We start from the raw sequence: 27331 nt of genomic DNA, 5'->3' as shown, positions 1-27331 counted from the left end.
CACTCAGAGCAAGGAGAGTCACCCTAGGAGAGCCAGCAGTTGCTTGGCTCATGCTCATGCTTGGGAAAATTCAACTTCTCATTTCATAGGACGTTTCATAGGTGAAGTAAGAGAGAAAGCAAAACCTTTTCGAACTTTATCAATTGTGAACTTGTTCGCTTCATCTTTAATGTCTTCAATGGTGGGAAGGTAAAGGTCTCTTGGGATGCCACCATTCTCCTCGTAGAGGAATTCAACCGTCTGTCGGGCAATGTCCACCATACCTAAAAAATAGAACAACACTGATAACTCCCAGAGAGCATGTGATCTTCAGGCAATCATGACACTGACTTATTTCTAGAATGAAACAATAACAGAATCTTTCAAACAGTATTGGTGGTGCCCTAGCTGGTTTGGCTCACTGGATAGAGCGTCGGCCTGCGGATTCGAATCTGGTCAAGGGCAACTGCCAGGGTTGCAGGCTCCATCCCCAGTGGGGGGGCATGCAGGAGGCAGCTGATCAATGATTCTCTCTCATCACTGATGTTTATATCTCTCTCCTTCTCCCTTCCTCTCTGAAATCAATAAAAATATATTAAAACAGCCCTATCCAGCTTGGCTCAGTGGATAGAGCGTCGGCCTGTGGACTGAAGGGTCCCGGGTTCGATTCTGGCCAAGGGCACCTGCCTGGGCTGCGGGCTCGGTCCCCAAAAGGGAGCGTGCTGGAGGCAGCTGATCAATGATTCTCTCTCATCACTGATGTTTATATCTCTCTCCTTCTCACTTGCTCTCTGAAATCAATAAAGAAATATTATGTGTGTGTGTGTGTGTGTGTGTGTAAACCAAAACACAAAACCAAAACAAACAAAAATAAAACCACTGTTGGTGGGAATATGTTGCCTTTTGGGGAAGGTAATTATGAACAGTCTACCAAATTGAAAGTATTTAATGCCTTACTTCTAGGAATCTCTCTAATATCTCCCACAAAAACACACACAATAGTGTGCAAAGAACACTCTGTGCAGCATTGCTTATAAAGAAACAATGGAAATAACAAAAATATTCATGAACACAGCATGGTTAAAAGTGATACGTCATTATGCGGTCATTTCACTTTAGTTAAGTCAAAAGAATAAACTAGGACAAATGGAGAGTAAGAAGAAAGCAAGGGTAACGTTTTTTTCCCCTCATACATTTTTTTTTTTAAAATATATTTTATTGATTTTTTTGCAGAGAGGAAGGGAGAGAGATAGAGAGTTAGAAACATCGATGAGAGAGAAACATCGATCAGCTGCCTCCTGCACATCTCCTACTGGGGATGTGCCCGCAACCCCAGGTACATGCCCTTGACCGGAATCGAACCTGGGACCTTTCAGTCCGCAGGCCGACGCTCTATTCACTGAGCCAAACCTGTTTTGGCCCCTCATACATTTTTGTATGAATTTGTTTTGTTTTGTTTTTAAATACATTTTTATTGATTTAAGAGAGGAAGGGAGAGGGAGAGAGAGATAAATCAATGATGAGACAGACTCACTGACTGGCTGCCTCCTGCATGCCCCACACTGAGGTTTGAGCCTGCAACCCATGTATGTGCCCTGACTGGGAATCAAAAAATGACCTCCTGGTTCATAGGTCAATGCTCAACCACTGAGCCATGCTGGTTGGGCATGAGTTTGATTGTTACTACAATAAACACGTGCTGCTTAGTGAAGAGAGACAGAGAGCTACATAACTTCTATCCAGTATTGGAATCTGCTCTGTTCTTCCTTCCCTGGGGAGAACATATCATTATGTTCAATAGTACAGCCACTAGCCTCCTATATAATAAAAGGCTAATATGCAAATCGACTGAACAGCAGAATGACCAGTCACTATGACAAGCACTGACCACTAGGGGGCAGACGCTCAACTCAGGAGCTTCCCCCTGGTGGTCAGTGCGCTCCCTCAGGGGGAGCGCAGCTCAGCCAGGAGCCAGGCTCACGGCTGGTGAGCACAGCAGCAGTGGCTGGAGCCTCTCCTGCTTCTGTGGCAGCACTAAGCCGTCAGTTAGACATCCCCTGAGGGTTCCCAGACTGCGAGAGGGCGCAGGCCAGGCTGAGGGACCCGCCTCCAAGTGCACAAATGTTGTGCACCGGGCCTCTAATATATAATAAAAGCCTAATATGCTAAGTGTCCGGTCAGCTATTCAGCCAATCAAAGTGTAATATGCTAATGATATGCTAAGGCCGCTCAACTGCTCACTATGATGTGCACTGGCCACCAGGGGGCAGATGCTCTGACTGGTAGGTTAGCTTGCTGCTGGGGTCCAGCCAATCGGGACTGAGCGAGATGGGCTGGACATGCCCTGGAGCCCTCCCGCAGTCCCTCCCCAGCTGGCCAACCTCCTGCATCCTTCCCCGGCCCCAATTGTACACCAGTGGGGTCCCTTGGCATGGCTTACGCCCTCTCACAATCCGGGACCCCTCGGGGGATGTCAGAGAGCCAGTTTCGGCCGATCTCGCAGGCCAGGTGGAGGGACCCCACTGGTGCATGAATTCGTGCACTGGGCCTCTAGTTAATTAATAAACCAAGTAAATAAATGACCAGAGCCCTGAAGACAATCACACTGTAGGGAGGACAGGGGTGGGGACAGGGGTATCCCTTTGCTGTAGCCACCTTAGCTCCCACACTGCTCGAGAGGTTGTGGGTGAAAGAGTGGGTGCTGACAGCATCTGCTTTTAAATAAGCCTTATCGCCATCACATGTATCTACCATCCCTTTACTTGTTGGCCTTGCTATAATGAAAAGATGCAGCGTTTTCTGAGCACACTTTAAAAGGGGGCTGAAATTAGAGAAGGATGCTTAGAGAAAGACATATCAGACAGAATAAACAAGAAATGGCACTAGAAGATTATGGAAAAATAACCTTTGTCACATTTTCCAAAGGAATAGAAGGTAGGAGAAAAAAGACTCTGCTGTCTACCAAACAGGAATCCGGGGACTGGGGAGAAGGCCAAATGAAACGACAACAAGGAGATGATTTCATTAACCTCCCATGGGTTCACCCTCTCAGAGGTGGTCTTTTGGGCACCATGAGCCATCTCCCTATCCTCCCCATCCTCCTTCGGTTTTTTGCCACTGCTATACTGAAGACTGTTGTATTTGGAAGGTAAATGTTTTAAATTTAAATTAATATAGTTCAGCTGGTTGGCCATGGTCATACGGATGGATCCCAAGAGAATGCTTGAGAAAGATGTATAAGGGCCCAGAGGCACTTTGGGTGAGTCACTGGTCTGGCTCTGGTCCAGCAGCCGCCCTTGGATAATCACATTTTCTGCCGTGCTGTCTATACTTTCCTTCTGAACTGGGAGCAGAGGAGGAAAAGGCACACTTGGCTACAGACATTTGTCCAGGAACAAATGGTAAAAAAAAAAAAAAATTAAAAAGATCCTGTACATACTGTAAAGTCTCTCTCCCCCTTTTTTCCTCTCTCCCCAAACAGTAAAGAAGCACCAGGCTTCCTGAACATATTGTGCTTCATTTTTCTAAACTTAACCCTGCGGTTGCCCAATTAGCTCCAGGTCTCAGCTTAAATAAACCCCGTGTTGGTAGAGGAGCCATGCTGGACTGGGCTGCCCTCGGCACCTATACTGTGGCTTCCTGATCTGTCCTTACAACAACGCAGTTTGTTGTTTCATTACTTTGTTTCCACAAGGATGTAAGCTCTGAGAGAAGAGACCATCTCAATCTTGTTCACAGAGGATTCTTTATTCCCTAGCACAGGGCCCAGCACCAGGAGGCACATGCATGCATGGACAGATATTTGAATGAATCAGTGACAATAAAAATGCAACTGAAACAAAGCCCTCCTCATGGGAAAACCGATAGCTGGCACTGCTGCTTCAAGGCTGCCAGGAGGGAATCTGGCATGGCCTTTATTGAGTGGAAGTCCTCTGAAAGCAAGATAAGATCTGTTCTGTGGTTGATATAACACAGATATGGTGTTTCGTTCAGATATTGAGAATGAATGAGGAATAATAAATTATCTTTTTATCTGTAGGACCTACTATATCAGATTATGTTGCTCCTTTGCTCACCACCCTCAATGGCTTCCCATTTGACACAGAATCAAATCCGCAGTCCTTGCCAAGGCCGACACTGCCCCCTGATCCCTCTCGCTCATTTCCTGCTGCTCCTCCTTCACCTTGTCTTCTTTGGCTCCTTGGGCTGGGCCTTACTGCTGTTCCCTCCCATGCTCCCTCCCACCTGAGGATCTTTCTAATGGTGCTCCCTCTGCCCAAAACGCTTAATACGGAAGAAAAGAGAAGAATATAACGAATCTGTCCTGGAATTTAGGTCGGCAGCTGAAGTAGGGCTCTAATAAGAGCAGGAAGCATTCACACTATGTCACAAGATGCATGAATATTCTCACAGGTTATGTCTAAATAAGATCATTCCACTGTCATGGTCTAAGCTTTGGGGTAGAAACATGGAAACACACACACATACACACACACACACACACACACACTCTCTCTCTCTTTCTCTCTGATAAGTCCTGGCACCAATGAGAAAAAGGAATTACTCATCTATCACTGGGACTCAAGGACTTAGCATAGAAGTTCCAAGAAAAATAAAAGTCTTTTGGTGGCTTTTCTTTTTATTTGGTCCTAATCTCAGGACAAAAGAGGAGAAAGATTGCTAACGTGGGGACAATAACTAAACTTTTTATACCATCTCGGCCACAATGACGACAGAAAACCAAACCAATGTTCCACAGGAGGACAGTGATGCCTAATGGGAAAAGGCATTTTTGCATCTCAAAAAGCATGTGTTTCACAAAATGAGGAGAAGTACTTAAGATTCAGTAATGATCCATTGTCTGGGGTCACACCCTGTATCATTCTTTGCTGGAGAAGTCGTAGCCAGGGGGAGAAAAAAATCTTACCATCATGAATCACTGTGACATATAGAAATATATTAACGGAATACTTACTATGTGCTAGGCACTGTTTTTAGGAACTTGATCTGTACTAACTCACTTCTTTCTCATATACATGTGAGATGGTTATTATTATTGACTCCATTTTAAAGGTAAGGAAAGTTCAGAAAGGTTAAGTAACCTTCCCAAGGTCACACATCTGGTAAATAGCACAGCTGTGACTTCAGAGCCCAAGCTATTGCCCATCAGGACAGGCAGCTTCCTGGTATAACCATGCCACTTCACCTCAGTAGTCCATAAACTGAAAAACACCGAGTTAAAATGACAAGGAGAGAAAACCCTGGCAATGAAAGTCAGGGCCACAGAGCTCAGTAAAGGTACAGACAGAAGACACGGTTAGGTCCAGCCCACATTTAGATGAATCCTCTTTCCTGATTTACATCCTGAGTGTCACCTAAACACATCTCTTCAAATCAAGAACTGAACGCCATAGGAGAACGTAAAGCACTGACCTAGTTGTAGAGCACCCTTGATCTGGTCCAGGCCCGACTTCCGCTCTGCTTCATTGCGGAAGCGTCTTCGGATAGTAGGGAACACCTTGGTCTCCCACGCTTTCACCAGCAGGGCATAGTGGTCCTCCTGGAGGAAGGCAAACTCATGATCAGAGAGAAGGCTTCATGCAGTCATCAGTCCTGCTCTCACTTATAGCTCTCACCCCCTCACAGGCCAGTAATGGAAACACACTGTGTGGACCACAACTCACTATACCTCAGATGCCAGGAGAGGCAACAGCTAGACTTCCTTCTCTCTAAAGCCAACTTTACTGCTGGATTATTATCAAATACTTCATTTCTCTAACATCTCTAGATCAGTATTGGGCAAAAGAACCCAATAGGTATTGCTATTGATGTGTAGTTTAGAAAAACAAACACTGCAAAGGCACTGATGAAACCCAATGACATCATTCAAAGTGTAACAGTTCCAGTCTTGTACGTTCAGATCAAAATCATTCCTCATGGCTTGACCTGGGCACTAGTGAGCTAAGTGGATGCTGCAGGTCTCTTACCTGTGGGATGTCATCATCATCATCGTCATCACTTTCATCATCTGCAATGGGAGGCGGGTGGGGGTCTGGGCCAGAGGTGATGAAATTCTCATAGCTGAGCTCTACTTTGTAATGGCAGGACGTGTCACTGTCATATTCTGTAACAAAGCACAATGGCAGTGAGTTCTAGGCAAGAGGAGGCTGGAAATCATGCACTTCTCACCGTGGACAAACCGGATTCTCTTAATGTATGTGATAGAAAGACTCCTAGTATTTGTAGGGATTTTCAAGTGCAGAGCCAAGAAATAACTAATTATTTATAATTACCCTGAGTCCTGCGATAGGTTTAGTGGGTATAATTCAACCCAGGGAAGAATCTGAAAAGTTCATCATTATAAAAATTAAACAGATACTTAAGACAGTTTGCAAACCAGTATCCTAAGGGCCTAATATGACTTGCAGACATCTTTAGTTCAGAAAGCTCAGTTTTATTCAGTTTGATTATGAAAATTTTCAAATAATAGAAAGCTTCCACAATCAGCTTTTTATTCGTTGATGACCTCAGATTTAAAACAATTCAAAGAAATTATAAACATTTTTAAATGAGGAGATGTCATAAAAAATTCTGGGGTTTTTATCTCATAAAAATGGACAATCTTGCAGGCTTGCACTTTCTCGTGGCCACATTCCACGTGACATTGAGTGGTGGCAAGTTTCCTATATATGGGAGGGGGAGGGGCGGGTTCTACTTTCAAGTCTGCCTTGCTTCCTCCTTATCCCCATTTCCTTTCATTGGGCCAGTTACCCCATTCCCACGGGTACCAGAACAGCATTTGCATCCCCAGAATGCAGTAGGGCCCTGGGAGGAGCTGGCTTACGCTGCTGAGGGGTGGCCACAGCGGCAATCCTGCACGGTGGCCCATGAGTGCCTGGGTCTGATGCAACACTGGTGCCAGCATCGTTGTCACTGTCAGATGCCATGGCAAAGGGCAGGGCCTCGAAGTTAGCACTGATCTCCTCTGCCAGGTCAGTGCACAGGTCAGCAGCATTGCGGTGGGCCTGCCCTTCGGCATAGGCGAATGGGCGGGAGCCAAAGTTAGCTCGAGTCTTGGTGTTCTGGAAAGGAAAGCAAATAAAGGACTTAAAAGGACTTAGGCTTACTTATTTATTTTTAACACCATGAGGTGTTAAATACAAGGTGAGGTTAAATACGTCAGTGAGGTGACCCTCACTAAATGTCAAACCATAAGAATGGCCCCAGCTATGGGACAGCACGTAAAGCTAGGCCAAAGGGCTGGTATAACTGTGTACACTGGCACTAAACCTCTGAGGAAGCCAGCCCTGCCTACCCTCACCTTGCACTCTCACGCTCTTTGCTAAATACAGTGACCTTTCTTGTTTCTAACACGTTCCCTTCTACTTGATGTCACTGCATATGCTGTTCCCTTCACCTGGAACATACTTTCTTCCAATTTTGCCCAGTAAGACCAGTAAACAGTCTAGACCTGGCTCAAACATGACTTCCCCAGGGTAATGGAGAAGTTTGCTTGGCATTGCTTTCACAAAGTCTACAATTTGCAGTGCACTGTGATGATCAGTCTATGTGGCAGCTTGCCTGGTGGCCATGGGTGCCCAGATTAGACATTCTTTCTGGACATGCCTGTGAGGGAGTTTCCAGATGAGATTACCATTTGAATCTGTGGACTCGGTAAAGTAGATTTTCCCCTCCAATGTGGTTGAGCATCATCCAAATTACTAGCAGAATTTGTTTTCCTTCCCAACAAGATAACCTACCTTTTTCTGAATGTGAACCACAGGCCACATGCCACCAGAGACGTCCTCGAGATAAGGCGAGAGGCGCTGCCCACAGTATGTGAAGTACACCCGGCCCTTGGCTGGCTGCCCCGGAGGAGGTGGAGTCCCCTCTGTTCTCTCCCAGCCAATTCCTGCCACATCACCTGTGGCAGAGAGCATGAAGGAAGCAACATGTTTCCCCCTCTTACTATTAAAAAAAAACTTCCGAATTGCAACCAGTGTGACAAGGCCACGTATCAGTGACTATCTTTGTTTTACTTATTTATGCCACTGGTTACATGTGAAATTACATGATGTTTCATGCAGCCATCAATGCTATTCTCACTTACAGCTCTCACCCCCTCACAGGCCAGTAATGGAAACACACTGTGTGGACCACAACTCACTATACCTCAGATGCCAGGGGAGGCAACAGTTAGACTTCCTTCTTTCTAAAGCCAACTTTACTGCTGGATTATTATCAAATACTGCATTTCTCTAACATCTCTAGATCAGTATTGGGCAAAAGAGCAGAAACAAAGTTATTGCAGAAATAAACAATTTTAAAAAGAAAATGTTTAGAAGAAGAAAAACGCCTAGTGTCTGAGTTAAGTTAGCTACCACAATTACACATTAAATTTAGCCTTTTCCTGGCAGCCAAGACAAAAATGGAAAACAGCGGGTGGGTTTTTTAAATGGAGAAATATAAGTTTTTTTCTTTTTATATGTGGAAGATTACTTATGGCATAAAGGTAAAAAGGTAATTTCTTAATAAATTTATAGAAGATTTAAGAGATGATCTTAAAATAATTTAAAACTCAACCCACAATGTAACCTGAAGGTACACCATTAAAGCGCCCCTTACTTATATGTACTTAAGGCATTTTTGCAGGAAGCTAAGATAATAGAAGCCCTGTTGTTTTCTCATGAGGTGACTGGATACTGGGATAGAACTTAGGGACCCAAGACTAGCGTGTCCACTACATCCGCACTCCCACTTCCAGAGAAACTGCTAGCACAGGAGCTTTCTAACTAACCTATTGGTTGCAAAATCTCCAATAAGTGCTTGAAGTTCTGTGATTCTATTTTTCATCACAGGGCATCATATGTTTTAGATACACTAGGACTGGCTTTCCAGTGGTCAGGGAATAGTCAGTTTTATCAGAGATGATGCTAAGATGTCCTGTCTGAAAATACGTAACCAACATGTTTGGCTGCTTCTAATGTGAGGAGAATGCCTATATTTTGCTCCTGCTGGAGCAGGTAGGACTGATCCCAATTCATCTACTACAAAGATTATTACTTACATGGAGGTAAAAAAAGGGGGGGGAGGGGAAGATTGGTTTTTAATTGAATTGACTATGTGACTGAAACATCTGGGCAGAATATTTGTTAAAACTGGACCAGATGTTCAGGCTACCAAGAGCAAAGTATACATTTCCTGTATAATACATTTCACAAATGCCTCACGGCTAGTGGTGGAGTTCTCCTTTAAAACACACACACGCGTGCACATGCAACACACACACACACACACACACACACACACACACAAAAGCCTAAGTGACCCTTACGACCAAAATGACCAGAATGACTAGTCTACCAGTCGCTATGATGCTATGATCCCCTGCGGGGATCAGGCCTAAACCTGATGTCGGACATCCTCCGAGGGGTCCCAGATTGTGCGAGGGCGCAGGTCAGGTTGAGGAGCCCTCCCCCTCCCTGCACGAATCTGTGCACCGGGCCTCTAGTGTGTGTGTGTGTGTGTGTGTGTGTGTGTGTATTAATATATATATATATATATATATATATATATATATATATATATATATATAATTTTATTGATTTCAGTCAATAAAAGAGAAATAGAAACATCAATGATGACAGAGAATCACTGATTGGCTGCCTCCTGCACACCCCACACTGGGGATTGAGCCTGCGACCCAGACATGTGCCCTGACCAGGAATCGAACCGTGACCTCCTGGTTCATAGGCCGACGCTCAACCACTAAGCCATGCCAACTGGGCAAGTTCTTTTTTTCTGAAGCTATTTATCTGCTCATTAATAACAAGCTGATGAAAGACCAAACTTCAGAGAGAAGTGAAATCTCAGAATTTTCTCATAATGGAGGAACAAAAGTAAATGTGACTCCTAAGTTACCAAATGGAGGCTCTAGATGATAATGACCTTATAAAATGACAGGGTTGGTGTACACTAGAGAACAATAATGACAAGTATTTCATTTTCACTAAAAGACAAATTGACTGTTTCCAGTTGCTAAGTTTATTTAACTTCAACCTACAGAGGGTGGAAAAAAAAGCTCCTGCTGCACTCACCGGGAGAGAGAGTCACGTCTAAACGAACGCTCTTCCACTGCAATAAACTGGAGCCATTGTAGTGCACAGCCCGGCCATTGCTGTGGAAAAACAAGGGGAGTCAGAGACAAGGCTCACCTGCCAACACGGGGGCGGGAAGTAGCAAGCAGGTGGAGGGGTTCAGTGGCATGAGAGTAATTAGTAGAGAAATCCTAGGAGCCATTCTCTTTCCCTCCACATGAATATATTTCCAACCAGTATTTTATACATTATGGGGGTTAGAGATTAAACTGATATTACTTTAGTATTAAAGCACCCAACCCACTACTTTTTTTTTAAATTGATTTTTTACAGAGAGGAAGGGAGAGGAATAGAGAGTTAGAAACATCGATGAGAGAGAAACATCCATCAGCTGCCTCCTGCACGCCCCCTACTGGGGATGTGCCCGCAACAAAGGTACATACTCTTGACTGGAATCGAACCTGGGACCTCTCAGTCCGCAGGCCGACGCTCTATCCACTGAGCCAAACCGGTCAGGGCCCACTACTTTTTTTTTTTAAAGTAACAGCACTCGTAGCCACTTACTTGTGGAAAAGACAAGTGCCCACTGGATTGGTCCAAGCCCCATCTCGCTTCTCTGCTTCTGTAGCAAACCCAAAGGACACTATTGGTCCAGTGTCGTCATCAGTATCTCCATAGGAAACAATTTCTATTTCCCAGTAAAAAGATGGGGCCTGAAGAAACACCAGAAGCGGGCAGTCAGAGAGCTGAACTTGCTTTTTCTCTCAAATTTGAAAGAAAGAGGCAAAAGCCAGTATGTCATATGTTTTCTCACCTGAACTGGCAGTGGTGAGGTGGCGTAGATAAAGGTACCCCGGGGCAGACCGCCCCCAGCACTGGGGTCAGCCAGGAAGGTGACGGAAGTAAGGTGCGATGAGAACATGCAGGCTCGAACAGGTGGGAACACTCTTGAGGCGCTCCAAGTTATCTCTTTGGGCTGCATTGGGGAAAAATTCTCATTCAATAGAATTGCAAATACAAATCCTTTCACTCTCTCAAAGAAGAAAAATAATAATAATTAAATAACGTATCTTTTTTTTACCAAAGGAAACTTTTCTTTATTAAGAAAAGGCAGTTTCCTTCCCTATGCCCAGTCCTGCTCTCTCAAAATAATCACTCTTAACTCTTTTAACTGTTAATTCTGATCTTACCTCTATATTTCTCCTTCTATGCTTATGCTTATGACACTATTTTTAATATCCTGTTAAGACATCATTTATCCTCTATTATGACAAAGAGGTTTCAATTCCCACGGACCTACTTCTCCTGACATACATGCACATACACAGGTGCTCACCCCTCACCCTCCCAGTGCCGTCATAGGACACATTTTGGTTCAATCGGTAATCACAATTTATATCACTAGGACTTAATATTCAGCTCAAATAAAAAAAAAAAAGGAGTTCTATGGTTATACTCCCTTTCTTCTTGGTTAGGTTAATTGCCTCATTTTTTTACTTTCATAGTTTTTAATATATCTAAGCATAGAATTCCAAGCTTCTCTCTCAGATGAAAGCATATTTTTAAAAATCCCTCCATTTCACTTTTATTTTAAAGAAAGAACTAAAAGATGCATGTGAAGATGAGCCCCAAGGACATTCAGATCACTGTTAGAGCGAAAACTGGAAACAATGTAGATTTGTAACAATAAGAGCTTGAGTGAGTAAACTGAGGCACAAGTATATGCTGGACTATTCAGTTTTTATTGGTTGATGTGGAAAGGTACTCATCTATGGAAAGCCCATTTTTGTTAAATAGGAATTATAGGCAACTGGAGATGATGAGGTTTCAGGTGACATTACTTTATATATATATTTTTTAAACTTTGTATTTTGAAATAATTTCACACCCACAATACTACTATAATTTTTATATACTCTTACTAAGATGCATTGATTTTTTTTGAAATATAATTCACATAACATATAATTTACCCATTTAAAGTATACAATTCAATGTTTTTTAGGATATTCACAGAGTTGTGCAACCACCGCTACAACTTACTTTTAGAAAATTTTTGTCCCTCTTAAAAAAAATCTTTGCCCATTTGTAGTCACTCACCATCCCACCCTCCCCCAAGCCCCTGACAACCATCAATCTGCTTTCTTTGTCTATGAATTTGCTTATTCTTGGCATTTCATATAAATGTGGTCTTTTGTGACTGGCTTCTTTTGTAGCATAATGCCAAGGTTTACCCATATTACAGCATGTATTACTGCAGCATTACTTTTTAAGGCTGCATAATATTCCACTGCATGGATACATCACGTTTTGTGCATTCATTCATTAGCTGATGGACATTTAGGCTGTTTCCATCTTTGGGCTATAAGAATAGTGCTGCTAGAAAGTCACAGATATAGCAATTGTTAAGATTTTGCAAGTTCTGCTTTTTAATCTCTCTCATTCTCTCTCTACATAGTCTTATTTTTATGAGATTGACTACAGATCTAACATTTTTTTAAAAAATATATGTTATTGATTTTGTTACAGAGAGGAAGGGACAGGGATAGAGAGTTAGAAACATCAATGAGAGAGAAACATCGACCAGCTGCCTCCTGCACACCCCCTACTGGGGATGTGCCTGCAACCAAGGTACATGCCCTTGACCGGAATCGAACCTGGAACCCTTTAGTCCGCAGGCCAACGCTCTATCCAATGAGCCAAACCGGTCAGGGCCAGATCTAATATTTTTGAAGAAGTGTTCTTTTTCTGTTGTTGATAACATGAAAATGTACAAGTTAATGAGCTCTGCTCCTCTACTGTAATTTATCCATATTCAGAATGTCAAAACAATATGCTTTGACATTCAAAGATGATAGTATGTCCCTGCAGAATATATGCCTCCAAATGGCTTTCAAATGCTCATTCTAAATTCTATTGAAGTGCTAGTTGGCATTGTTCAATGTCCAGTGCTGCAGTCAGGCAGGAGGCGTGGTGCTGCAGAGGGCTCACCTGTCGCCGGTCGGCCTGCAGTGGCGGTGGTGGGGGCCTAGCACAGTCCCGGTAGAGCATCCTCAGCCGTTCACACTGCACCTCCACAACTGCCAGTCGCTCGCCTGAGGGAATACATGGAATAAGTGAAAACGAGTCTTACAACCCCCCAAGAGCGCTCCACCTCTTTTGGAGAAGGGTCAAAGCAAAATAATGCTTGCAGAGATGATTCAAATCCTAACAAAAGAGCAAATAGCCTGAGACATCTTTGTCTAGTACACATAGCTTAGCAGCAGAGCAATGTGGGATAATGAGGAATGACTGCCTAATGGGTACAAGGTCTTTTTGGAGGATGAAAATGTTCTGTAATTAGACAGTGGTAATGGTGGTACACCTCTGTGAATATATTAAAACCCACTGAACTGTATACTTTTAAATGATAAAAATGTATGGTATGTGATTTATACCTCAATTTTTAAAAAAGGTGTCTTAGGAAGAATAAAATATAGTCCAATAAAAGTAAAACACAGCCCTAACCGGTTTGGCTCAGTGGATAGAACGTCAGCCTGCAGACTCAAGGGTCCCAGGTTCGATTCTGGTCAAGAGCATGTACCTTGGTTGTGGGCACATCCCCAGTAAGGGGCGTGCAGGAGGCAGCTGATCGATGTTTCTCTCTCATTGATGTTTCTAACTCTCTATCCCTCTCCCTTCCTCTCTGTAAAAAAAAAAATCAATAAAATACATTTTTTTTAAAAAGTAAAACACAGAATTGTTTACAATAGCAAGAAAGATTTATTGACTTGTACCACAGCTACAGACACCAACACAATCCAATGATACGGATTAGAAAGCGGAAGGAAAGTTGAGGCCAAGACACAGGGTCAAAGTGAAGGCAGGAGTGAGGCCAGGCCACGAGGTGTGTGCCCACTGTCCTTTATCTACACCGGAAGGCACACGTCCAGATCTGTTTCCCACTGGACAAGTCAAAGAGGGAAACTATTTAGTTATAGGATTCATGGAGTCCATTACATAAATGTAAACTAATGATTCATAGAGTCCAACTATTTTTGATAAGCTGCCAGGCCTGGGTCTCAGGGAGGGACTGTCCACACAGAAGCCTGACAGCACAGGAGAGGCAGGTCGAGAATGTGGGTCAGGGGAATTCAGAGCACTGTTCCTTCAAGCGAGGCCTGAGGTCCATCCACAACTTACAATTGCGACTTTTGGTTAGAGCTTGGACAGCATTTTAACATGCTTCCCAGGGTTCCTATGAACTTTCAAAGTTTGAGAAAAACCTCTGGCTCAAGGAATGTGTATATTAGGAAGAAGAGGAAAACAGCTGAACCTGAGAGATTCTGGCTTCTGTAAGAGTAGAAATTAAAACTGAGGACTTATTTTGGTTTCTATAAGCCTTTTTTTTTCAGTTTTAAAATTTGTTCCCTATGCTATTTCAACCAAGGGATCAAGTTAACTTCTCAGGAATATTGCTTCATGGGAAAGGTTCTGTAGTGCTATCTTTCTAGATCAGATGGAATTAGATACTCTTCCTTGGATCAAAGAAGCTATACAATTTAGATATGACTTAGTTAATATTATAATGGAAAATCTGCTGCTTAATTCATCCCAGATGAAATAAAATAATAGAAGGAATTCATTTAAAATTTTTTTCATTTTAGAGACTCAATATATTACTGCCTATAAATGTTATAACATTTTCATATATGAAATAAAAAATATCAACACATCCTATATAATAAAGAGCTCATATGCTAATTATACGGGAAGGCGGAACGAACTTCCAGAATGACCTTCCGGAACAACCAGTTAGTGGGGGCTATGGGGCTGTGAGGCAGCCGGGGTCGTGAGGCAGCCAGGGCTGTGAGGCAGCTGGGGCTGCAAGGGTTGAGCCCCTTGCACGAATTTCATGCATCAGGCCTCTAGTTAAAAATAAAAATCAAAGAATTTTCTCTTCTACACATCACCTTGAATCCTCTTTATTAAACACCATTTCTTCTAAGCATAGTCTATGACTCCTTGTAGGATGTGAGAATCCCTTATTGTGTTGCAAAGTAACCCAGATGCTGGGGGTGGGAAGAGTTGTTTTTTACAGGTAAATGACTAAGGAGTCAGCAACTTAATATTTTACGACATAGGGTGCTATTTTAGAATATAAATCGATAAGCTAATAGTTTTCTCTTTTGTAGCAATTAATAAGTACTTCTCATATGTTTCTTTCCAACCCTCTGTTACCACAGAGTTATTTTCCACTAGGAAAAAAAGGTTAGGTGGGTTATTAGTAAAACCATTTGAGATCACTGCTCTAAATTATTATACTTTCTAGCCTGTACATTAAGTTCCAAAGTTAATTTCACAGAATAAGACCTCTTTATTTCATAAAATATATGAAAGAGGATACTCAAAAAGAACCCTATAGAAAAGCAAGCAATTAATTCAGCAAGTTATATGCTTGCTAAAATCATTTAAAAATGTCCTATATGCAACCTAAACCAAGAATGTTAAAAAGGAGAGAGGCAGGGAAATAAGTACCTAAAATTTAGTATAACACAAAATTATGGGCAAAAATTAGTCACAAGTAACTTCACCCAAGAAGTCTAGCAAATTCCTTTCTTCTATTCTACTTCTCTATTCTCAGGGTCTCTCTGAGTTTTAATAACAGTCCCTGGCTCCACAGCACTATGCTTATTAGAGGAAGGAGATTTGAGAAGTAAAACAGATACAGAACAAAGACTATTTAAAAAGCAGGAACAAACCAATAAAAGTCAAATGTGAAAAAGGACAAAAATTCAAGGACAGAAACAAGATTAGAGTGTTATTGAAAAAGCAAATGAAATGAGGAATAGTAAATAATATGAATAAAAATGGCTAAGAAGCATAAACTAAAACTATAAAAAGAACTATTAAGGAAGTTAAAGATTAATTTCTTCCTTATAGTTCATGAGAATGCTAGCACTAGAAAACTGAGGAATGAATGCCAATCTAATTGTGAACAATTTCATACAGAGTCCAGTTATATCCTTGGGGATAAGCATAAACTTTCACTTAAAAACACCCAGGCCAACTACCAATTTACAGGAAATTTGAGGACAGAAGGACATATTAAATGACACCACAAGGATACAATCGGCAAAATCCAGACTGTGGGAAACCTTTCAACAAATAAATTGCAAGGGGAAAAAAGATACTAAGGGGAATCAATATTTTAAAAGAAATTTAAAAGACATAGCTATAAAGCACAGTATATGAACTTTGCTTGAATCCTGATTCAAATAAACATATGTAAAAACAAGTATGACTTTTTGAGAGAATTAAAAAGTTGAACACTGACTAGATATTTAATAAAAGAATTACTGTTAATTTTTTAGATGTGATCATGGTATAGTGGTTATTTTTTTAAGAGTCCTTATTTTCTTAGAGATACATACTAAAATATTTATGGATAAAATAATACCTAAGAATTTTCTTTAAAACAATCAGGAGGGCACAGCATAGATGAAATAGGGTTGGCTATAGGTGATAACTACTGAAATGAGGTGATGAGAACATGAGGGTTCATTATGTTAACCTTCCTATTTTTGTATCTGTTTAAACTTTTTCAGAAACACACACACACACACACACACACACATGCACACACACACACACACAAAGACGGATGTTAGTGCAAACTCCTGATTTTAAATTCACATGTAGCCAATCACAATAGTCAGAAAGTATGTGCAGCCCAAAGGACCATTCATAAATAGTTCTGGTAGGGAAATTAAGGCAATGAATTCATATAAATGGAGGAAAAAACCCACTTTGACATGGTCCTAAAGTTAAATTGAAAAATGCTGATTTCCTATTTGGTATACACTGAAAGCTTTTTATTTCCATTTCTAGATCTGGGATGAAAGTGAATTGTGATAAGTATTGTCTGTAGAATTCAACTGTTTGACAGGTGTGTGCATGAAAACTGTTTAATTTCCATTATCAAGTTGTAATGTGCTGACAAGACTCAATAAGATAAAATACTTTCTATAACAAGTACTCACCAGCACTGCATTCCTGGGCTACTAGGTTAAGAACTTCAACAGCTGCTGGGCACTGTTGTATGAATTCTTCACAAAATAAGCTGTCTTCTAAAAGCTGGGCCATGACCAGGCATGCTCTTAATGTTAAAAGATTTACAATATTTCAAAGTCATCAATGTTCATTCTCTAAAAAGTCAACTGTGAAAAACATTTCAATCAATTTTGTCCCCTAATTTACAACAAGGTTCAAACTCCCCCTTCCTCTTGCTTTTTTTTCTGAGCTGGATTGGTTTGGAAAGACAGAAGTAATTTATCTTTTCCCACATGGTAACTGCTGACCCTGCACGAACAATCAGAAAAGGGAAAAATGGTTGTCACCTCCATTAAATGGAGACACAAAGGGCCAGGTGAGAAATCAGAGCTGTCTCCAAAAAGCATTCTCTAAACTGCGCTGCATGGGCAACCTTTGTGTTCTGAGAACAAGAGGAATCCAAATGCTTGGATATCTGTATTTTTCTGACTCTCACCTGAATCAAAGTACATATGAAAGCTTTCTGAGAAGTCTCATTATCAAAAGCGAAACTTGTTTCTGTTGCTTAATGGTAAATAGATGTATTTGCAGGAAAAGACTGCTTTTCTTTCCAACACCAACACTTGTGCGCATTCCCTAGCTTTCTCGTTATCAGTCTGGATATGACGAACTAGATATGAACTAAGGTAGACTGTACCATTTAAAAAAGGCAAAGTGACAGAGGAATTCCCGTGAGAGAACAAAGTTCTTTTACCAAAGCAAATCAGTGGAGCCTTCATGCCACATATCACATTTTGATTATTTTTTATTTTCTCAAGGGAACAGCTAAACTTTATTTCAAGGGCAGAAACTGGGAACTCGCCAAGCCTAGAGTGCAGGAGCTCACCAAGGACCTTGCCCCTGCAGCCTACACCACTTTGGCATATTAGGGGATCTCTGGAGGGTGCTCACCTTGTTCTTATTTCAGCCAGGAGCCGAACGACTGCCATCACAGGAGCTGACCCATCTCCTGTTGCAGGAAGTGAGGTATGAATAGAGAGACTTCCCTCCTGAGGAAGCAACATGGACTGGACTGCCTGTACTACCTTCTCAGTAATGGACAGTTTATGAAGAGGCAATGCCTGATGGTGGTGGTGGGGGGGGCATGGCAAAAAGTTAAATTCAAGTAGTTAGTTTATAAGAAATGAGGGTGTTATTATCTGGAGTTAATTCTCAAAATATCAGTTAAAAAAATAAAATCACCATACAGAAAATTACAAACGAGACCAAAACAATAAAAAATATAACACAATGAAATATTTCTAATTAAATAATTGAATTTTGGCATCAAGTTAACAAATTTCACACAAATGTGACTATTAAATAATTATCCCCAATATATAAATACACATCACGAGTAAAACTCAAGATAATCAAGTATTTGTGCTTTTGTACTGTGCACATTATTCATTATAGTGCGGTTACCATTTGCAGTGACATTTTGTAATGCATTTAAAAATCACCTTACCTCTGATCTTGGAACACAAAGTCTAGACAATGGAATAGTCAGTGTGTCTGATGCTTGCGAAGTCTTTCTACAGTCTATGGGTGGGAATCTGACTGTAGCTATACCTTCCTGTTCATTGATAGAAGCCACTACTCCGATGCTTCCTGATATTCCTCTGCCTAAAACCTAGAGACACAGATGGATCAGCACCACCTACCAGTTCTGATAGTGGAAGTAACTCTACATGTGACAAGTGGGAAGAGTAAATTCACAGCTGTCATTAGGGCATTACAGTAACAGTTGATTATAATGCTGATATCATATAATATCAGCAGTTTATTATAATACTAAGTCCTGAACATGAGTTAAAATAATAGGCCCTAAAATTTTATGTCAAGGTGGTCACAGTATGATTTAATCTCAATTAAATATCAAAATTTCAATTCTAAAATACTGCCAATACTGAAGATACCACAGGACATAAGTATTATAGTATCACAGTTAACAATATACAGTAATGTTTTAATATTCAGTCTGCAACACAGTGTGAATTAGAATGCATTTCTCAGATTCCTTATTTAGCTTGAAGGACCAAGGATTTTATCCAACAGGTGGACAACACTTGTCGGTACAGATAGTCAATTAATCAATGGATGCTTATATGCAGAGGAAAACAATGATATGGGGAAATGGTGGCTGGTTACCTGAACCTCGGACCCTATCTTGATTGTCTCTTTAAAGCCTCCAAGTGCACACAGTGCGGCGACGGCCTGGCGGGCAATTCTCTGAAGTTTGGCGAGTTTTCGACCACTACTGCTTCCATTTTCCAGAATGCTTTCTGCATATTTCCCCAACTGTGGAATGTACATCAGTGCACGAGACAGAACCTAAATATAAGAAGCAGTCCATGTAGGAGGAGCTGGAGCTTTGGTCATTTTGATACAAAGGGTGATGAAGTGTCTACAACAGTGACTGGGTTTCATGTACTGAAGTAACTGTGGGTATGGGAGGGATGAAATAACTATTAGGTAAGACCCCTGACATTCCTGTCATATTTGCCTTCGGTAGTTGGACAGAACTGGAAATACACAACCTCAAAATAGGGAAGAAACAAACACTGTATTAATAAAACCCCTAAAATAAAGCAAACATTTATCTGAAGGAAACTGTCAGAGCATACTCCCTACATCTCACACCCAACTACCTTTAGGACATGGTACATAGAGTCACTTGAAGAATGACCATGGGAAAGGGGAACTGATCACAGACCTCTAGCTGCATTGGTCATGATGCATTACTAACAGAGCACTCAGGGAGTGTAAATCACACAGGGGCCACCGTAAGACTTAGCAAGTGCCTTCAAAAATGCAATAAACAAGGCTGCACAATGTCCTAATGTCGGCACCACTCAAACACAAGCAAGAAGGAGAATCAAGGGGTGCCATTCTTTCCCTGAGAATTCTGTCCTGTTTTCTGTAAGATTAGAACTGGTGAACAGAGCTGAAACTACTAAATCAAAGCAAATTTGAGGGGGAAAACAGGGAACAAGTATAACTGGCCAATACGGGAAATCTCGCTTTCCTAAAAATGTTCCTTGCTAGGCATGATTCAAAAAGAACCCTAGTCTCCTTAGTTCAGCAGCAACACCGCACTGACCTTTTCTGCCGTTGTGGTCCATATCTGAGCGGCATTTGATTCAGGTGCCATTAGCAAGCTATGCAGCAGGGCGATCACTTCCGCAGCCATGCTATTTGCCACATGCCCACTGATGAAGGGTCGGACGGGGTCGGTCCTGCAAGTGCCAATAGGGAACACTGTCAGTGCCCAGTGCCAAGAAGTGGCTTTTAGTGTTGGTGTCAGAATTCACTGACTGAGAAGAAGCTAAGTTATCATTAGGAAGAAATCTTTTCGGTAACTAAGACTCCTCTGAAACGATGAACCTCCGATTTTGATGGTGCAAGTCGTAGGATCGTAGGATCGAGGAGACCAACTGTACCTGCACTGCTCACAAGAATGGAACACCTGGCAAATGCATTCACCCACTCCTCTCCCAGAAAGAAGCTCATGTGCACAGCGGGGATGGTGGGAAGGATTGTTTGGAAGAAGTAAAGGCAGCAAGGCCAGAGTTCACTAACACTCAAAAAACTGTAGCTGGTGTTTGTGGTTGTGGCCTTTCTCAGAACAACAAGCCTCTAAAAAAAATAAATGTGACCTGGCTGGTAAGGCTCAGTTGGTCGAGCATCATCCTGTGCACTGAAAGGTCACCGGTTCGATTCCCAGTCGGGGCACATACCCAGGTTTCGGATTCAACCCCAGGTCAGGGTGAGCATGGAAGGCAGCTGATTGATGTTTCTCTCTCTCTTCCTCCCCTCCCTTCCTCTCTCTCTAAAATAAGTAAAAACATATTAAAACAACAACAACAAGCCTCTGGTTATAGGTGTCCTCAGCCAGGAGTGCCTCCCTGTTTGTCCATCACAACCTCAGGGGGGTATTTTAAGCCCCCAGTCCCCATTTCCAGCAGGTCAATGGGTGATATAAAATTAAAACCCTAAAAACAAACCCATCACAAAGTAAATGTGAAAAGAGAGTGGACAGGCTCGACCTATGGAAGGACTTACCTCGCAAGCTCAGAGTTCCTCTCTCGGCAAATGGAGGTCTGGGCAGTTTTCTTTTTGTCACCCGTGGACAGTCCACTCACAGTCTCTGGGTTGACCGATTCCACAGGTGGCCCAACACTGATGATGAGGCCTGACTGTGCCCACTTGGTTGCTTTCCGGAGAGCAGCTGCGGCTTCCTCTGTGACCACCTCGCAGCAGCCACCCTGCAGGGCATTGGAAGACGCTCTCGAGATCCATGTCACTCCTCTCATCGCTAAACTCTGTGAAATCTGTGTCCCCAACTACCAAACCAACCCAGACTCGTTTTTAAAACTTCACATATTAACATTGTGCAGAGGAAGGGAAATTCCCCAAAACATCCTGTGTCCTCACCTAGACAGAGAAAACTGTTAGTCTTCTAGATGTTTTCCATGCACAATCTCACTTACATTATCATGGATCACTCTACATGCAGTTTTTCCATTTATTTCTATCAGTTATCAAAACATCATGAATATGTTCCTGTATTGGTATAAAGAGTTATCTGACTCTTTTTGAGAGTTGTACTGTATTTTATCATATAAATATAACAATTTTTAAACTTAAAGCAGTGGTTGTCAACCAGTGGTCTGCGGACCACTGGTGGTCCATGAAGTCTGAAAGGTTGGCGACCGCTGATTTAACAAATTGAGGTACAGCCCTAACCGGTTTGGCTCAGTGGATAGAGTGTTGGCCTGCGGACTGAAGGGGCCCAGGTTCGATTCCGGTCAAGGGCATGTACCTTGGTTGCAGGCACATCCCCAGTAGGGGGTGTGCAGGAGGCAGCTGATCAATGTTTCTCTCTCATCGATGTTTCTAACTCTCTATCCCTCTCCCTTCCTCTCTATAAAAAAATCAATAAAATATATATTAAAAAAATTTAAAGAATTGAGGTATAATTGACATATAACAATGTCTTCAACCAACCCCGTATGTATGTGTACACAGATCCTATTTGTTATTTACAAACGGAACTGTGAAGAGCATGGTTCTCTCTGGATACTGGAAAATGCCTTTGTATCCTCACCTTGACAATACTGGGCATTATCCAACTTTCTTTTTTTTTTTTTTTAAATATATTTTATTGACTTTTTACAGAGAGGAAGGGAGAGAGATAGAGAACCAGAAACATCGATGAGAGAGAAACATCGATCAGCTGCCTCCTGCACATCCCCTACTGGGGATGTGCCCGCAACCCAGGTACATGCCCTTGACCGGAATCGAACCTGGGACCTCTCAGTCCGCAGGCCGATGCTCTATCCACTGAGCCAAACTGGTTTCGGCATTATCCAACTTTCTTAACTTTCCCATCTGCCAGGCGAAAATGACACATTACTGTTTTTATTCCTTTCCTTTATTAATATACTAGACTAGAGGCCCGATGCACGACATTCGTGCACTAGGGGGTGTGCGGGTCCCTCAGCCCGACTTGCACCCTCTCCAATCCAGGAGTTTCTGTCTTTGCAATCATATGAGTGAACTGTCTGTGACCCCAACTCAGTTTGGTTTGTTGCTCACAGAATAATAGAGGCATTTTTTCTTTCTTTGCTTCATTGGTGGAGATTTCCTAGAAGTTTTAGGATATCTTCCCTTTAATTTTTCCTAGACACTCTGATTTTACTTATGTTTCTCACCTTTGCTTTCCCTCCATCCCCCACTGCAACAGTAACTTGCTCTAGGCTCACTTTGCTCTAGTGCAGTGGTTCTCAACCTTCCTAATGTTGCGACCCTTTAATACAGTTCCTCATGTTGTGGTGACCCCCAACCATAAAATTATTTTCGTTGCTACTTCATAACTGTAATGTTGCTACTGTTATGAATCGTAATGTAAATATCTGATATGCAGGATGTATTTTCATTGTTACAAATCGAACATAATTAAAGCATAATGATTAATCACAAAAACAATATGTAATTATATATGTGTTTTCTGATGGTCTTAGGTGACCCCTGTGAAAGGGTCATTTGACCCCCAAAGGAGTCGCGACCCACAGGTTGAGAACCACTGCTCTAGTGTCTAGGAGACCTGTTTGCCACCAGAACTATGATTCCCAGCATTCCTGGTGCTCTCTGCGCTCTGGGCTTCTGCTTCCGGTCCTGGGGCTGCCACCAGAACTACTATCCCCAGAATTCCTGGTGCTCCCCACACTCTTAGTTTTCCCTTCCTGCTCTGTCTCCATCCCATGGCCTCCCACTCTGCCAAGTCCTCCAAGCACCAGTTCTCCCTCTCTGCTCTTCGCCTGGCGGCTTGGGGGGAGCGACTGAGGGAGCCACATCCCCCCAAGCTGCCAGTTCTCCAGCTCTGCTCTCCACCTGGCGCCTGTGTATGCAAATTAACCTGCTATCTTTGTTGGGTTAATTTGCATACTCACTCCTGACTGGCTGGTGAGCATAGCAGAGGAACAGTCAATTTACACGTTTCTCTTTTATTATATAGGATTACTAGAGGCCCAATGCATGAAATTCGTGCACTGGGGGGGAAGGGTGCACGTGCCTTCAGCCCAGCCTGTGCCCTCTCGCAGTCTGGGAGCCCTTGGGGGATGCCCGACTGCTCAGTCAGTCAGACATCCTTAGCACTGCTGTGGAGGCAGGAGAGGCTCCCGCCACCACCGCTACACTTGCCAGTTGTGAGCCCAGCTCAGGACTTCTGGCTGAGCAGTGCTCCCCCTGCGGGAGCACATTGATCACCAGGGGACAGCTCCTGCGTTGAGCATCTGTCCCCTGGTGGTCATTGAGAATCATAGCGACCAGTCGTTCTGTGATTTGGTTAATTTGCATATTAGCCTTTTATTATATAGGAGGATGTGATTTGTGAGCCTGGGCATATTTTTATATTTTGATAGGCTATTCTTCTATTATCACTTTTAAAGTATTTTTAGGCTGTAAAACTTTTTTAACAGAGCTAAGAAAAATTTATAGGTCAAAACCAAGGGTTCTCTTTTACATTTTAACATTAATGACAAATTGGTATTTTAAAAAATATATATTTTATTGATTTTTTACAGAGAGGAAGGGGAAGGGATAGAGAGTTAGAAACATCGATGAGAGAGAAACATCGATCAGCTGCCTCCTGCACACCCCCTACTGGGGATTTGCCCGCAATCAAGGTACATGCCCTTGACTGGAATTGAACCTGGGACCCTTCAGTCCCCAGGCTGACGCTCTATCTACTGAGCCAAACTGGTCAGGGTGACAAATTGGTTTTGACTACTTCTCTTTAAAATGGCCTCAGTTAAGCCACTGACTTCAATTTCTCACCCTGCCTCTTTGTGGGAACTTAAATTAAAAAAAAAAAAAAGTCTTGTGAAAACCTGAAGCACAGCAAATGTGCTTTAACTGTGGGTCTTGTCAGAGCAGGTGTCTGCATATTAGGGTTACCTTGGTCATGTCTCGATCCATTTTCACAACCTTCTCCATGTTGGCACCAGTACCAAGTCGGAAGGGCCGTCCTTCTGAGCTACTGAAAAGGGGAAGAGAGAAAGGCACCAATATTACCGGCTCAGTCAAAGGTGGGGCTGCATACTGTGGGGCCATCCAGCAATGGTCAGGCCACCATTACTGGTTTTTAAAATGCACTGTTAAGATTCAATTTTTCCAAAAGGACATGATCTTATGTTGCTTAATTATAGACTTTAAGGAATTAAAACAACAGTTGTTTTTAGAGTTTAAGGATAATTAAAAACCTATGTGAAAATGATGTACAGACTAAAGGGTTGAATGAAATTGAGAGTCTGAATCTACAATAAAGAAGGCCGAGCACACAGGAGACACTCAGTAAGTGACCTGAATCCCCAAGTGAGGGGAATTTTAATAACAGCATGAATTCAATGCCCTGATGTGAATGACTGGATCTCCCTTTGTTTGTTTGTTTTGTTTTTTTGTTTGTTTTTGTTTTAAATCTTTATTGTTCAGATTATTAGAGTTGTTCCTCTTTTTTCCCCCCATACCTCCCCTCCACCCGGTTCCCACCCCACCCTCTGCCCTTACCCTCCTCCCACTGTTCTCATCCATAGGTGTACTATTTTTGTCCAGTCTCTTCCCACACCCCCCACACCCTTTTACCCCCGAGAATTGTCAGTCCACTCCCTTTCCATGCCCCTGATTCTATTATATTCACCAGTTTATTCTGTTCATCAGATTTTTTATTCACTTGATTTTTAGATTCACTTGTTGATAGATATGTATTTGTTGTTCATAATTTTTATCTTTACCTTTTTCTTCTTCTTCCTCTTCTTAAAGAATACCTTTCAGCATTTCATATAATACTGGTTTGGTGGTGATGAACTCCTTTAGCTTTTTCTTATCTGTGAAGCTCTTTATCTGACCTTCAATTCTGAATGATAGCTTTGCTGGGTAAAGTAATCTTGGTTGTAGGTTCTTGGTATTCATCACTTTGAATATTTCTTGCCACTTCCTTCTGGCCTGCATAGTTTCTGTTGAGAAATCAACTGACAATCATATGGGTACTCCCTTGTAGGTAACTAACTGTTTTTCTCTTGCTGCTTTTAAGATTCTCTCTTTGTCTTTTGCTCTTGGCATTTTAATTATGATGTTTCTTGGTGTGGTCCTCTTTGGATTCCTATTGTTTGGGGTGCTCTGCACATACTGGACTTGTAAGTCTATTTCTTTCACCAGGTAGGGAAAGTTTTCTGTCATTATTTCTTCAAATAGGTTTTCAATATCTTGCTCTCTCTCTTCTTCTGGCACCCCCATAATTCGGATGTTGGATCGCTTGAAGTTGTCCCAGAGGCTCCTTACACTATCTTCATATTTTTGGATTCTTTTTTCTTTTTGCTTTTTCAGTTGGGTGTTTTTTACTTTTTTGTACTTCAAAGCTTTGACTTGATTCTTGCGATCCTCTAGTCTGCTGTTGGAACTTTGTATAATATTCTTTATTTCAGTCAGTGTATGCTTAATTTCTAGTTGGTCCTTTTACATACCCTTGAGGGTTTCACTAGACTTATTGAGGGTCTCACTGAATTTATCGGTGGGTTCTAGAAAATTCTTGAAAAACCTTATAACTGTGGTTTTGAACTCTATATCCAGTAGTTTGCTTTCCTCCATTTCTGTCATTTGTGACCTGTTTCTTTGTCTCCACATTTTGGCTGCTTCCCTGTGTTGACAGAGTGGCTTTCTGTGCTAGGTGTCCTATAGGGCCCAGTGGCTCAGCCTCCCCAATTACCTGAGGTGGACACTCTTGGTTCACCCCTTTGTGGGCTGTGTGCACAATCTTGTAGTTAAGCCTTGACTGTTGTAGATAAAACTGGGAGGAATTGACCTCCAGGCCAATTGGCTGTGAGAATCAGCTGTGTCTACGGTGGGAGAACTTCTGTACTAAAGACACCCTTATGGGGTAAGACTTGCTTCAGTGGGGCTTTGGTGCTCACTGAGTCTGCCCCGAGTATGTCCCTTATGGATCTGAGGAGTTGTAATCTGGATGGTCCATTCTGACTACTGGGTACACTGGCTCTTGGATCTCTAAGGAGGTGCTAATTTAGCCTCTGCCTGAGGCTACCCAGCAGGAGCTATGGAGAGATCTGCAGATTCCTCTTCTTTGTTTGGGGTTTGGAGGTGCCCAGATGAGGCCCAGCTGTGAAGCAATGCAAGCTGCTGTGGGGCCTTGGACCTTCTTTTGGATGTTCTGGGACTCTCTGACCCAGTTGCAGTTTGTTAGGTAATTGTAGATTGCAAAGGGCCAAGTCATTCATATGCAAAAGCCTCTGCCACAGCTTGGGTGGGGCGGGGTCTCAGGGAATCAACAGGGCAGAGCAAACAGCTATGGCTGATCCTCAGTCCTGCCCTAAGAGGTCCCGGGTCTCTGTGTCCCGTGGTAATCGCTGCAGGCACCTCTGAGAGAAAGCCGCCCTCGAGTTCCGCCCACTGCTAGACAGTCCAGTTTCTCCCCATATGAGTCTGGGTCCCCAGAGACTCACCCGGAACTGGCGTTCAGAGCAGTGGGGAGCTTGTGACTCCCTCCTGATTGAAAAAGACAACCGCGTCCTCAGCTGCCAGCCCTTTCCGCATGCGCCTCCATACCTCTGCACTTTACTTCTGCACCTCCTCTGAGTCTCAGTGTGCTTTTCTCTTTCCTTCTAGTTGTA

The 27331-nt window shown here is 42.4% G+C and overlaps 1 protein-coding gene across 7 annotated transcripts in view; it reads right to left on the bottom strand.

The window, feature by feature from the left end:
• The window catches only part of HECTD4 (HECT domain E3 ubiquitin protein ligase 4), a 154194-nt gene that overhangs the window by 31489 nt on the left and 95374 nt on the right, over positions 1–27331 (bottom strand). For all 7 annotated transcript variants that reach the window (XM_070399372.1, XM_070399375.1, XM_070399374.1 and 4 more), the window contains 16 exons: positions 24609–24690; positions 21213–21415; positions 20251–20386; positions 19299–19481; positions 18616–18780; positions 18060–18229; positions 17099–17214; positions 13068–13171; positions 10891–11052; positions 10641–10789; positions 10077–10156; positions 7740–7903; positions 6824–7061; positions 5967–6103; positions 5413–5539; positions 126–263 (listed from right to left, as the gene is read on the bottom strand). In XM_070399372.1, the coding sequence (XP_070255473.1) occupies positions 126–263; positions 5413–5539; positions 5967–6103; positions 6824–7061; positions 7740–7903; positions 10077–10156; positions 10641–10789; positions 10891–11052; positions 13068–13171; positions 17099–17214; positions 18060–18229; positions 18616–18780; positions 19299–19481; positions 20251–20386; positions 21213–21415; positions 24609–24690 (2354 nt within the window). The remainder of the gene's footprint in view (positions 1–125; positions 264–5412; positions 5540–5966; positions 6104–6823; positions 7062–7739; positions 7904–10076; positions 10157–10640; positions 10790–10890; positions 11053–13067; positions 13172–17098; positions 17215–18059; positions 18230–18615; positions 18781–19298; positions 19482–20250; positions 20387–21212; positions 21416–24608; positions 24691–27331) is intronic.

The sequence above is a fragment of the Myotis yumanensis genome, unplaced genomic scaffold (assembly GCF_028538775.1).
Source record: "Myotis yumanensis isolate MYYU_CA2020_CCGP unplaced genomic scaffold, mMyoYum1.0.hap1 SCAF_19, whole genome shotgun sequence".
Taxonomy (NCBI): Eukaryota; Metazoa; Chordata; class Mammalia; order Chiroptera; family Vespertilionidae; genus Myotis; species Myotis yumanensis.
This window is presented reverse-complemented; position numbering and strand designations above follow the sequence as displayed.